The following is a 13,376-nucleotide window of genomic DNA, read 5'->3' as shown; positions in this document are numbered from 1 at the left end:
GGTACTTATAGAATAATCAGAGCAGTACAATATATCCACCTCCAGGGCTGCAAGGGCCAATGGCACATAAACTACGCAGGTAATTTCAAGAGTGTCAGTGAATGAAATGATACTATGTAGCGGCACATGAAAATTGTATCATGGTTGGAGGGATATTAAACTACAAATGTACTTTACAGTATTGCTCAAGCTGCGCTAGTTTCACTTTAGTATAACTCTTTCTAACCCTTTTTTCAACCGAACACCTCCTTGAACAGCTCGCATCAGGCATCAGAGTGAGGGGTTTAAGGACTGCCGAGCGCGGTTGATGTTCAGGCTGAAATATATAGAAATAGGCAGCAATAATATCCATGAATAGTTTGCTATGAATGATCTATACATAGGTATACAGATTTAGTATTATCTTGTAGTAAACAATTATCACTATTAAAAATATTAAGTATACCCCTATGTATAGTATCGTAGTAAAGTGTTGAGGGTAGGCAACCTGTAAAGAGTGTTGAAATTGTGGCAGTGTGTGTAGGTGGCTGATGCAAGATTATGTAATTTTCTATTTTTTTTCCTTCACATGGTGGCGACTTCTCTAACCGGAAAGGGTAATGTAGAATCCACACCCATTGACATCATTGAGTGGGGCCGTCTGGGGTCGTTTAGGGTGTGGCGCAGACCCTGTCGACCATTAAGCTGAGAGCTTCTGCTCGGATCGACATGCAATACAACGCCATCCACAGATCGTCAATAACCTGGGTCTCCTTTATAAGTCGTTCAAATCCTGTTGCCTGACTTTTTTTTTTCATTTATTCTTCCCTAGACTTCCTGGTAATTACTATCATCTTTATACAAATAATCATACAATATGGGAGCCGGTGGGGTGGTCCTCCGCTTTTTCAATCTAGGACTGCGTGTTCTACAGTTCCTCGATGCCGCCGTCATTCTTGGAATTTTCTCCTACTTCCTGGCTGTCTTGTCCAGGAATGACCAACATATCCCCACATGGATTAAGGCCGTTGAAGGCTTAGCAGGCGCAGCAACTGCCTATGGCCTGCTAGGCATCATTTTCACCTGCTGTTTAGGCGGTGTGGCCTTCTTTGCGTTCCTAGGCGTTGCCCTGGATGTGTGCTTCGTCGGCGCGATGGTTGCTATTGCCATCCTGACTCGCGACGGTGTTGGGAATTGTAACACTGGAACACTGGACACGCCAATGGGCACAGGCAACGCTGATGATGAGACTGTTTCTAAGTCTCTGAAATTCAGCATGGCTTGCACACTGGAAAAGGTCGTCTTTGCAGTGGCGATTATCGGAATGTGAGTTTGATCCTAGATTGCTGATACTGTTATCTTGATCTGATTACATGTATGCTAACTTATCGCCCAGCTTCTTCTTCTTGACCTCCATCCTCTTCCAAATACTTCTCGCCCGCCACCACAAGCGTGAGAAGCGTTTCGGTCCCTCCCCCACCAACGGCTATACCCACGGTAGCCGCAAGGCCTTCTGGCGCCGTAATAAGAACAGCCCTGAGGCCGTCGGCGGCGCTGATGCCCTACCTGGCCACCCAACCCCTCGTGACCTCGAGATGGACGGCGAGACTAAGACCGAGAAGGGTTGGTTCAGCACTTGGGGCAAGAATAAGAACACTGCCAATCCTCCGGTTGCTACACCGGCAACCGGTGCCTATGGCTATGGTAACTCGGCGTATACTGGCAACATCTAAGTTGCTGGTGTAGGATATATTCCAAGCATATCCTGAGTGATCTAGTGCTCGTGCACTATACAATGATTCCATGACCCTTTTGTGTTATTTGAGAGCCAAGATACCACTGCTATGTTTGTGATTAGATTGGATTGTACAATATGATGGAGGATATCTGGCGAGCATACTTGGGTCTTTCGAGGCTAGCTGGTCACATTTTAATATTAATGAATACATTGCTCTATAATCAGTTTTTAACGTCCAGAGAACCTCCCACAAGGGGTCTAGATTTGAGTTTCATGTTCCTGGGCGTAATGTGACAATGGCATTCAGCCTCACTTTCCGCATGCGTCAATATATGGCCACATACCGGATCCGACCATGTGGGGAACACATGGCCGATTGCCCTTTAAATTGACCCGCAATGATGTTGCAATGGACCAAGCTTATCTGAGTCGTGGGGTAGTGGATGTCCATGCTAGACCCGAGTAAGTTGCTTATTTCCCCGCGACGCGGTTTACTTCGGTACCTCGTTTGGACTACCATATTGATGGATATATGAGATATGCTTTCCGAGAAGTCCGAGTATATTATGGGTTTCTAAAATCACAGTCTGAAAGGAAACAAACAAAATATATCTGTTCAGGGACTCGAGAACATGTTATCAAGAGAGAGAAGCTAAGGGGCGGCAGTAACTTTGTATGTATTTTCTGTATAATGTACATGAAAGGAAGACTATATGAAAATCAATGAACCGAATGATACCAAATTTTCAATCTCAAACCGGAAAAACTAAGTAAAACAACAACTAGTAACCCAGGATTGTAAGGCCAGCACCAGGCTTGTGGCTCTGTTAGGACACAGTTGAGAGCAGATCTTGTGCAAAATGAAACACCGTTCATCCCAGAGATCAGTAGGATTTAGAAACCGCGAGAGCTCAAGGTCGTAAAAGATGCCCTTAGTTCTCTGTCTCTGCATTATGAGAGCAAGGCTTGGAACAGACTCCGTGACACGGTCGGCTCTCTGGTTCCCGTGACTTTACACCGGGATCTAGACGAAGTTTGAGAGTATCCGTTTTAGTAGAGGTAGCGAGGTAACGGGTTTGCTCTCGGAACTCCGCATGAAGGGTCAGATGAATTCTGGGAGCATGTCTCAAGCCCAAGATAATCAAGTCTCGCTCGTAACTCCTTTTCTGGCCTAGAAGTGAGAAGAGATCAAATAAGCACTTATGCCTAGGTAGAGCCTAAAACCACGATGTCCTCGGCCTTGAGATACGACAGTATGATTCGAGGTAAGAACAGACAGCATTCCTATACCCAAAGATCTCGGGATTTGTCTTCTGAGCTCTTTCTCAGGAGCGACATGACAAAAGTACGCGCCCATCACCGCATTATCGCTTCATGTACACCCAGAGTGTAGTTTGCACGAGACCTGAGAGAAGACCAGGCAAGAATCTATATCTGGGTAGAGCTTCAGATCAATATATCCTCGACCTCGGGACACCATACCAGAAGCCAAGGTGGGAGCAGGGAGCATTTCATTCCCCCCCCAGATTTCGGAATTTGCCTGAGATCTTGACAAGGAGCGAGATGAGAAACGTAAGCCCCCGCCACCGTATTTTCGTTTCGTGCCCCCCCCCCCCCCCCCCCCCCCAAAGCGGATTCAGGACTTGGTATGTCCGACCATGATGTCCTTTCGACCCCCCGGAATATCACAGTATGTGCATGTTGAGTGCGAGTGGCAAGGGATGATCCCATTTCCAGCCCGGGGTAACCTTCTACAAACGAGCTTTGAGAATCCCATCTTTGAGTAGCCAGCCAGCCATCTCATCAAGGTCCTTGATTGTTCTGGCTACCGGGCCATGTTTGATACTCACAAGTATTGGCTGTTGGTTGTTGTTCAATCAAGGGGGAAGGACAGATGGGCACTGCAGCAAGGATTTCGATCGGACTCGTAATGCATCTTCCCATAGCATGTCCTGCAATAAAATTGACAAGGCTTAGACTAGTCTGTCCAAAGCTTGGCGTTTTGGTACGGGCAGTATGTTCAACTTTGTAAAAGAAGCAGTATTCAAGAAGACTAGTTGTAACTGCGCGCAGGGAGTTGTAGAGAGCCATCTGCTTCAACCATGACGTTGTACTGACTCTGTTCTGGGTGTCTCTCCGGCACACGAGAGGCCATAAGGGAAAAATAGGCCTGGGTCAGGCGAATTTTATGGAGATCGCCTGCCTTATATCGAGTATCTTCGTTAGCTTTCTAGAACTTTGTAACCACGAACTGGTGATAAATGATACCGAACTTACAGTTGGGCCTTTCATGTTACCAACGAATCGGACACCTTTGAACCACTTCTCTTATTCAAGGGTGATCTAGGTGAAAGCCTTCACCAGAGGACTTACAGTCTTCTGTTGAAAGATAGTAGGAATGTAGGGGTTGTAGTTGGAAGCGCAATCCATAGATGGTTCGATAAAACCACTGTGATAAATGGAATTCTAAGACGCCAGAGATCTTTACACAGAGGAGAGAGAGTAGGAAATTTGGGGGCGGGCGGTGGTGGAGACACGGGTATCCCCATGCCGATTCCGCCCCCCGAAGCCAGTGTCGCCTGAGCCAGTGACAACTACAAGCCTATACATACATATGTACCTACAATACCCAATATGTATGTACGTAGGCAGCTACTTAGAATTATTTTCTTTCACACATGAGAATATGTGTTATATTATTCACATGATCATGTTTTTCCATCTCACATTCTCATCTCGTCTACAACATGTTATGAAGTACAATAAACAACTTTCATACGTCTGTTTGTCCTGAAGAATACTTGGTAAGCTGACCCTGGAACATACATTTATCTTCCCTACTAGCTGCGAGTGATCTTACTATCGAACTCTGCTTTCATCTGCATATACAAATCTCCTCCTTCGACACGGAGCTAGAAGATGTTTCAATTCGACCTCACCAAACACCCCCATGGAACCACCACAAGCCCCGCCGCGCATCCCGCTTCAAAGACCTCACGGCGAAGCGATCTCAAATAATACCCAGCATTGTGCAGAGCATTGCGAAATAAGATGATCCAGACCTCATATCTGGTGGATTACTTTGGTCTTCTGTCAAGACCAGCTTGGTGAATAGATCAGCGATGGGGCAGCAAGACACGGGATAATATTTGACGTGCTCTGAAGACAATACTCCTGTGGGTTTGCGCATCTTTTGTGGCACATACTCGGATCAATGATGAAGTCTCTAGTGTGATTCGAAGGACGGACACCTATGCCTATGGCCCCACGGAAGTATTAACGGGTTGCCGGTCTATGACGTCCGTGGAAGTGTACCCGTGGACGTGTCATAGTGGTATGTGTCATACTAAATAAATTCCTCTTTCCCCCGCCGGCAAGCAAAACCTTCCCTGTACAAGATATCAGTTGAATGAATGCTCACCATGACTCGACGCACCTGCATACCTTTTTGTAATATTTTGCGAGTCCGTGATCCACCCCCTAGGGTCAAATCAGTCGAACCAGTCGAGCCCAAGAAATCCAAGACATTCTGGAAGATCCCCTCAGGAATAGTGGAAATTATCTTCCAGCTTCTTTCCGACCTAGACCGAGCTTGTTTTGCACTGAGCTGTAAGAGGCTACATGCCTGCTATGTCTCATATAACAGAAAGCGTGGCATATGTGTCCTATCAACATTGCCTAGGACGTTGCTACTTCGTCGCCTTCAAAACGAGCGCTGGGTCTACTGTCATAGATGTCAAAATCTTCACCGGTACTCTAGATGGCAGTTTCTAAAATTTGGTTGGACATGTGATCCAAAGCCCGCTATATTCGAATGTAATGCTTGGTGCGACTTCCAACACGATGACAAAGTTGACATTTGTCCATGCTTGAGTATCACATTCCATCAAAAGCAACATCCAATCGAATACTTTCAATCTCAACAGGAGACTTTAAGACCTTCATCTTATCAGAAATTATGTGGGACATTCACACATCTCTGCACTGTTCAGCATCCTCTAGCACGGGTTTTGGTCCTAACTCGAGCCCGATCCAACAAAATTTCCAAGACTTTCCAGGTGGAAAATGAGTTCATTTTCCAAGCTTCCAAAGAAACAGCTTTGTCAGGGCTCTTCCAAAAGATCAACTCTAGACTAAGTAGGTACGAAACCGAATTCTGGCTAAAGAACTTCTTTAATAAAACTCAATCCAACTTCTTCATTGGGGATGAAAGCTCTAACTGGTACCAATGCCATGGCTGGAATATTGCGGGGGGCAAACCATATGATTTTAAGATAACGCTACATAGAGACTTGGGGGGCGATAGGAGGCCTAGCAAAGGGTGGGAAGGTAATTGTCATAATTAGCGGATTGAAGTTTACTAGATTGCTTGTTTTGCTCCTCACTTTCCAAGTTGGCTGGGAGAAGTTCGTTTTGTTGAGGAGATAGTGGTACTTTTAGGGAAACTAAAGACAATAGACCAATATTCATAGTAGAAGTTTCAATGAGCAAAAGTAACTGGTAGTCTATCAAATCCCCGTCGGGACAGATAGCTCACCCCGCCAACTTTCAGTACTTGCTCATTCAACAGTGTGATGGTGTCGCCGAGGTTTGAGAGATGAACGCCCGGGGAGTGTACGATACTTAACCACTATAAGCAAAGATAATGACACTCATTTCGCATAACAATCAGTTAATTATCGCCCATAATAAAGCTGCCGAGCTTATGATAGACCTGCAGCAAGATCGGGACAATCATACGCTGAACTCAGTTGGACATATGGCACTAGTCCTGATGAGATCTATAAAACCGCCTATACGGAATCACCTCGATTATCTCCTACGACACCACGCAAAACCGTGGTCTTTCCGCTGTCCCCCTGGATTACACACCGTATCTATGTAGATTCTGTGACCGAGATTGACTAGCATTACTCCGTAGATTTTCTTTGAATAATTTGCTGTTTGATTTTGTAATGATTTGTTGCACACTCTCCACGCTAATGCAAGCTGTTCAATGGTCTGCAGTCAGCCCCGCCACTTGATGCCGACCGACCCAAATATGCACACCTTGACATGCTTAAGCGCTGCATCCCAGCTCGATTGAGACGGCTTATGTGAGAAATGGAAAGCAACCTGCTGAAACAGCTATCATCATGGAGCAAATTCTATTGATTGAACGCTGATTCAATGCTGAGGCTGTGAGTGGAGACTCCCTTGCAAGCTAAAGTCACGACATAGTCGACCTAGGAATTGATAGCTCATATTGACTAGGGAGTACACGGGGCCGAATATTAATATCTGACAAATAGGGTAGTTAAAAGCAATGACTAGAATGACACGTCATTACTCATCTCAGATTTCTGAGATTGACTAGATTGATTAAAAATTATCAACATGTAACTCCAACTAAATATAATACGTGTTTTAAGAATCCAACAGTTCTAGCAGTCTCCATCAGCAGGAGGCATTTCTTTGGGATCTTCGGATCCTAAGAAGCACATGACAAGCCCGGCAAGGAAGAGATAAAGCAGACCTACTACTATTAGCAATATCACAAGCGAAAGGGGTTAACCACTTACTCCAAGTCCAATTCATATAGTCATAACCAAGGAGTTCCTTGAGCGACCCACCCGCAATTGGACCGATTGTCATTCCGACAGAAGCAGCAACCTCCAACAGAGCAAATACCCTGGAAAGTCCTCCCTCAGGTCCAAAGATGCCTGGGGTCTTTTCTTGGTGGGCCTTGACAGCAGCTGTGATGGATATTCAGAAAGCCGCACAGATAGTATACCGACTTCACCAAGAGAAATCAACACTTACCAGTTAATTCAATAGGCCCTAAGCCTGCCATAAAAGGACGAAATGCACCCATAGCTAGGATGGATGCTATGTAAAGTGTTCCGCCATGCTTCTGAGCACTCGCCCAGGGAATTCGCTCATTTCCAGCAATACCTAATAGTACCAACATTGCCGCCTGAAGAACCAAGGAAATTACGGCAGGAGCTCGTGTTCCGACACGGTCCCGGGTCCAGCCTGCAAGGGGACTGATCAAAAGACTGGGCAGGACCAAGCAGGAGAACAGGAATCCAATCTTGCTGGGACCCCATCCAAATGTTTCCTGTACATGAAGTGGAATAGTCGCGTTGAAGCACGTTCCCACCGTTATACTCATTATCTGAATGAGCAGAACAGTCAGGACGCGAGCATCGCATAACATAATGCGCCAAAAGCCCGCGGTGGATGAACTTTGGGCTTGGGGATCGCCATGCGCGGGCAGCAGACCCGTAGTCTCTGTTGAGTCTGCCCTTTCTGCTGTCTCGGTGGACTTGGTATCAGAAGGAAAACTCTTCGACGGACTCTCAATCATCAAAAGGCGCGCGACAAGGTCGATGGCCAAAATGAGGAGCGGCACCATCCAAGTTATCCAATACCCCGCCACTTCTAGTAACAACCCGGAGACTGCAGGCCCACCGACGACTCCTAGGTTGATAAATGACATTGCAATCCCCATTATCATACCGAGATTCGCCTGATCCGCCGTATCTGCGATAGTTGCATAACCGATGATCCACACTGCGGATCCTGCAACTGCCTGCAGGACGCGGCCGAGTAAGAGGATCGGAATCGAATGGGTGCCAGCCATCATAAGGGTGCCAATGATGCAGGCGAAAAGAGAGAGCAACAATGGTGTCTTGCGGTTTGGGTTTTTATCGGCGAAATGGCCAATGATGGGACCAGCGACGATGGAGATAGCGCCATGGAGACCGAGTACTGTAGAGGTAACCTTCTGAGTCTTGGAGCGATCGATATGCAGGCGAGTTCGTAACATGTAGTCTAAAATAGGGACGATGAATGCGTATAGGAAGGTTTCTATGAAATAGATAGTGTTAGCGACAGATTGTAAAGTGGATTGTAGGCCGACAAACCACCAAACAAAGCGAGAGTGATAGTAGAAATGATAAACCATTTGGAAGAGCGCCATTTGTAGCCAACGGGGTTCTGTCGGAGAACGCCCATGGTGATATGAAATAATCTCCCCAGGAAAAGAAGATTGAAGCTGCGTGGCACCTTCGGGTGTTGGCTTTGTTTAAAGTATAGTTATACTATTTTGTTGAAAGTCTACATAATCTTGAAAAAGAAAATAAAATAAAATTCAATATGTCGGAGGATCAGCCCTTGCAGTTTTGAATTTCGACTAGGGATGCCCTCCGTACTCCGTACTGTAGATTGGCTTCTATATTTGCCTCTTGGCGCATAGACACCCGTGGACATTCATTGTGAGAGGCATAGAGCGAGGAACATCATTGGCTCCAGTTGAGCATTCAAAAGTGTATTTCACCGAAGAAACAAATAGATGATAGCTCAATCCCGAACTAGTACTTCGGAGGCGTTCTTGTGTGGGTCAGAGCTGAGGGGTCATACCTTGTCCACTTCAGCTGAAGAACCAGAAAACCCGCATTTACGTCTTCTTTTGGTATGTACTCCGTACTGTTCTAAGCCTTCTTTTCAGGGTGTCCTTGGATGACAAGTATGATTGTACATAACTAGCCAAATGGATGGCAAGGTAGTATGTATATCGTGTGTACCTCTTCAAGACGTCCTGGCCAATCAGAGAGAATCAGACCCTGGAAATCATGGTATTCGAACTAGATTTCTGATATAATCTTGCTTGTTAGGACAAGACAGCTGTGAATATTCATTACAATAGGTATTAACGATGACAAAGGTGTCGAAGTGATTAAATGTAATCGAACCCAGATGCCCATGTGCCTAAATAAAGGTTCGTTCCAGAGATCAAGTACCTTTTGTATGTGTATGCCATACAAATTGTACACGTAAAGTATAAGTAACATCAGTTTTCCTCTAATTCCAATTAGGCAAAAAAATAAGAGCTTTGGTATATAATGTTAGGCTGTTTTACTGGGAAAGGCTATACTATTCCTGGTAGATCGTGAAACGAAAAGGGTGCATAAAGGTTCAGAATTTGAATTAACACACAGAATCATTAGGTACATAAATTGTTCGACATGACAACACCGTCAATACATGGACGTCAACTAGGTCATCGATCAACAGGTCATAGATAAAGATATAAAAAACAATACAGAGGACCCAACAGCCGCTGAAAGGGAACGTCAACTGTGAAAACCCAAGACCGAAGGTAGCGAGCAAAATTCACTCGACTGATTCAGTCTATGACAAAATACCCACTGAGATGTATCGAAAAAGAAACCGCCAAGAAGCATGAAAGTACAAAAAATTAACATCTTTAATGGCGAGCAGTAATAACGCCCCAGCGGCATATAGTACCAGCAGCGACAGATCCCATGAAAATGGGTTTGCCGTTGGTGCACAAGGCAAAGGACAGACCATTGGGTGCACAGATGATATCCCCAGAGTGGCAAGACCATTGGCCGACGTAATCACTGAAGTGGTTGTTGACAGAGGCCTCGGTAGATAACACATGGGTGTCAACGGGGGCGGGGGCAGCGGCGGGGACAGGGGCATTACCGAAGGCCTGGGCAACCTTGGACATGGCCTTAGTAGTAGCGGGCTTCTTCTCGGATTTGTTGGTGGTGCTTGTGGTATCAGGCTTGTGCTCGGACTTGGAGCTGTTCTTGAGGAAGGGAACATGGTCATCGGCGCATTTATACCCAGGGCCATCGGCCTTACCGATGAGCTTGGGGCCGGGGTTGGGGAAGTGCACAGCCTGACCCTCGATAGTCACACACTTGCCAGCCTGGTTGACGTTCGCAACGAACAGGTCAGGGAGGCTATCGAAGCTGCTCTTGGCATTCTTAGTCTGGCCGTTGGCATTTTTGTTGGGCCCCTTGTGGGTGGGCTTGCCGTCGAGCTTTGGGGCGTGCTTGACCTCACGGTCTTCGGAGTGGACATTAGCGTTGCGGTTGCTGGAGCCACCAATGGTGATCATAGCACAGTTCATGTACATCTCGCGATTGCCAACCTTGTTGAACCAGGTCCAAGCGAAGAGAGCATCACCGCTTGGTGCGTCAGATGGGATATCGAATTGGTACTTCTTGGCAATAGGGCAGTCACCCTCAATCGACTCAATGACCTTGAAGGTCTTACCCTTGTCATAGGTCAGGGAGAGCTGGCATGAGCCGCCGTCATGCACGGCACTACCTTCCAATGTCATCTCTTGGGAGGACCCTGGTTGCCACGTAGCGACAGCCTCAAATTCATCATTGGCGTAGCCTTTGCATGGGTAGTCGCTACCGGAGCTCGAGAGAGGGTTGGTGTAAGAATAATCCTTTTCACCCTTGCCGTCCTTGTTGAGGGGACTGCGGATAGGGTACGGCTTGCTCAATTGCATGTGAGCCGAGACAGCTGTGGCCAAAAGGCCAGAGAGAATTAATGTGCCCTTCATTGTGATTATGTTTCTAGATGTCGCTTGTTAGTGTTGACCCAATAGCAAGACCGGATGAAGATCAGAGGAAAGAGCGACTCAGTCACCAGCGTTTTACTTACAACGTCTTGAAGAACTTTTGGTAGGTGGACTTTTGATAAACACTCAGACACCAGGGTATTCAAGAGTGTCAATTCCGAGAGTATAGAGGCTTGGGAATAATTAGGGAATAGATTCAGGGTTGCCGACAACAATTAGTATATATACATGGCGAGAGGACCATAACATTCCACATAACTCTACAGAGGAATGGCCGATGCCATCGTGTTGCGGACTTTGCCCATGCGCTGATGGGTTAGCGATGGCCCTCGCAACGTAAAGAATGTCAACAACCCGTGGCGCTCCACTCCTACAACCTGGAGATTATCCCCAACCACCGTGTGTGTTTACCTTCGCATGAGCAGTTAAAAGTAAACAATTGACAATCTAACCCACTCGTTAGGCTCTCTCTCTCTCTCTCTCTCTCTCTCAGTAAATGCATCCGAGAAGTCACGAACCTTCCATATCAACCTTGTTTTGTTTAAATCCCTAGATCGCCAGCAAAGCAAGTGTTTAGGGGCAACAACGATTCGAGGGGCAATTGGATTGTAAATCTTATGGGCCCTGAGGGATCAAATGTGAGGAACAACACTATGACTTCCTTCATTCCGACCTAGATTAATCTCCGCGGCAGGAATCTGAGATGATCTCAGAAAGACTAAAAAAAGGATGCGCCACAATTATTTATAAATGTAAATTTTCCGGCAATCAAATCGCGCCATTCCATCTGGTTACCTCCGATCAATCGTGGGCTATGCGATAGAACATGTCTGGGGCCCGGCGTCAGGTCTGGCATAAGCCCTGACGCAAACCCCTGTATTCGTCCCCCTGCATGCCTACCCAGGGCACCAATCACGATATCATGATGTCCCGAAGCAAGGACTTTGTGTACATACATCCACGTTGATCTATCGAGATTCATTTGATTATGTCCATATCTTAAGTAAAAGCTTGTTGCTGCGGGATCTATACCGTGCACTTCAAGCTATATACTGTGCATTGCTCTGCTAGTTAAACATGCTTGAATTGCCTTCAAATATTGGTAGTTTAGTGGTCCACTTGGACTAGCTAAATTCGAAAGTAGAAAAAACTCTAACAAGTCCTGCCCATTGACTTTAATTAAGTACAGACAGTGGTCCAAAGATATACATTTTCACAACCAAAACATCCGACTACTGTTATTCCAAGCCGCCTCAATCACTTCTTCCATAGCCACATCCTTCAGACCCGCCACAACTAATCCTACACGTTCCATAAAACAACTTTCATTGCGCGTCTTGACCATTTGCCCCAGTATAAACTTGTTATGCTTCCTACTCGCCGGCAAAGGCTTCGCGGTTTCCAAGTAAGCCGCGATTTTGGGATCATTAGACAAGACCTCGCACCACGGTGCATCGGTTTCCAGTTGCAACTTATCCAATGGAATAGTTCTCACCATTTCCAATTGTTCATCCGTCCTGAACGAGACTCCGTTGACACTAATTTCAAGACCGAGTTCCACGAGCTGGAGCATCTCCCCCTTGGTCCCCGCAAAAGAGTGCACTAACCCACCACGCGGCAGTCTTGGCAGAAAGGGCTTGATGATGGAAATAAAGTCTTCGGCTGATTCACGGACATGCAAGAATAGCGGTAATTGGAATTGCACAGCCAGCTCTAATTGTTCGCGAAATGCGCGTTGCTGCATTTCCTTATCGGCCCGATCCAGGTACTCGTAGTCCAAACCGATTTCCCCGAACGCAGCTAGAGGCGATGGGTTCTCGGCTAGAAGAATTTCGCCTAGTTCGCGCAGCTTGTTAAGGTATTGCGATTCCGGCTGTTCATAGATCTCGGCGGCATGGTACGGATGCACGCCCAAGGTCATTTTGCACATTGCAGGGAACTCTCTGACGGCCTGCAGGTTTTGTTTTGCGCCTTCTAAAGTCATGGTGGTGAGCATGATCTTTTCACATCCATGATCACGGGCTCTTTTCAGGACTTCTGCAAAGTCTTGTTCATGATATTGCTTTCCTCGGTAGATGCCTTGGAATTGGTCTGCAGTGAATGTGACGGCAACCTGTGGCCAGTGTTAGTCAAACTCTAGAAAGACGGAAGAAAATTGCTCACATCGAAGAATTTCATCGTGGTGGTTTGTGTTTGGGATATCTCAACGTAAAAAAAACCCCGGAACGAAAAGTCTTCGAATCGTGCGTCCAGCGTTCTTGGCGGGTTCCA

General features: G+C 46.4%; 5 protein-coding genes across 5 annotated transcripts; 1 reads left to right on the top strand and 4 right to left on the bottom strand.

The window, feature by feature from the left end:
* Positions 1–856: 856 nt before the first annotated feature.
* N7479_005017 (uncharacterized protein) lies at positions 857–1,712 on the top strand (the record flags this gene model as incomplete). Its single annotated transcript, XM_057252714.1, has 2 exons — positions 857–1,305; positions 1,376–1,712. The coding sequence occupies 2 exons, from the start codon at positions 857–859 to the stop codon at positions 1,710–1,712; spliced, it is 786 nt and encodes a 261-aa protein (XP_057112039.1).
* Positions 1,713–3,770: 2,058 nt separating this feature from the next.
* On the bottom strand, positions 3,771–4,009 carry N7479_005016 (uncharacterized protein; the record flags this gene model as incomplete). Its single annotated transcript, XM_057252713.1, has 2 exons — positions 3,771–3,947; positions 3,995–4,009. The coding sequence occupies 2 exons, from the start codon at positions 4,007–4,009 to the stop codon at positions 3,771–3,773; spliced, it is 192 nt and encodes a 63-aa protein (XP_057112038.1).
* A 3,131-nt stretch (positions 4,010–7,140) lies between these two features.
* On the bottom strand, positions 7,141–8,716 carry N7479_005015 (MFS transporter; the record flags this gene model as incomplete). The annotated part of the gene is made up of 4 exons (XM_057252712.1): positions 7,141–7,232; positions 7,279–7,452; positions 7,520–8,569; positions 8,626–8,716. 4 exons carry the CDS (start codon positions 8,714–8,716, stop codon positions 7,141–7,143), a joined length of 1,407 nt encoding a protein of 468 aa, XP_057112037.1.
* A 1,252-nt stretch (positions 8,717–9,968) lies between these two features.
* Positions 9,969–11,087, bottom strand: N7479_005014 (putative extracellular protein; the record flags this gene model as incomplete). Its single annotated transcript, XM_057252711.1, has 1 exon — positions 9,969–11,087. The coding sequence occupies one exon, from the start codon at positions 11,085–11,087 to the stop codon at positions 9,969–9,971; it is 1,119 nt and encodes a 372-aa protein (XP_057112036.1).
* A 1,231-nt stretch (positions 11,088–12,318) lies between these two features.
* Positions 12,319–13,283, bottom strand: N7479_005013 (TatD family hydrolase; the record flags this gene model as incomplete). The annotated part of the gene is made up of 2 exons (XM_057252710.1): positions 12,319–13,218; positions 13,269–13,283. 2 exons carry the CDS (start codon positions 13,281–13,283, stop codon positions 12,319–12,321), a joined length of 915 nt encoding a protein of 304 aa, XP_057112035.1.
* Positions 13,284–13,376: the final 93 nt, after the last annotated feature.

Source organism: Penicillium vulpinum (genome assembly GCF_028829585.1).
Source record: "Penicillium vulpinum strain IBT 29486 chromosome Unknown utg000002l_segment0_segment0, whole genome shotgun sequence".
Classification (NCBI taxonomy): domain Eukaryota; kingdom Fungi; phylum Ascomycota; class Eurotiomycetes; order Eurotiales; family Aspergillaceae; genus Penicillium; species Penicillium vulpinum.
This window is presented reverse-complemented; position numbering and strand designations above follow the sequence as displayed.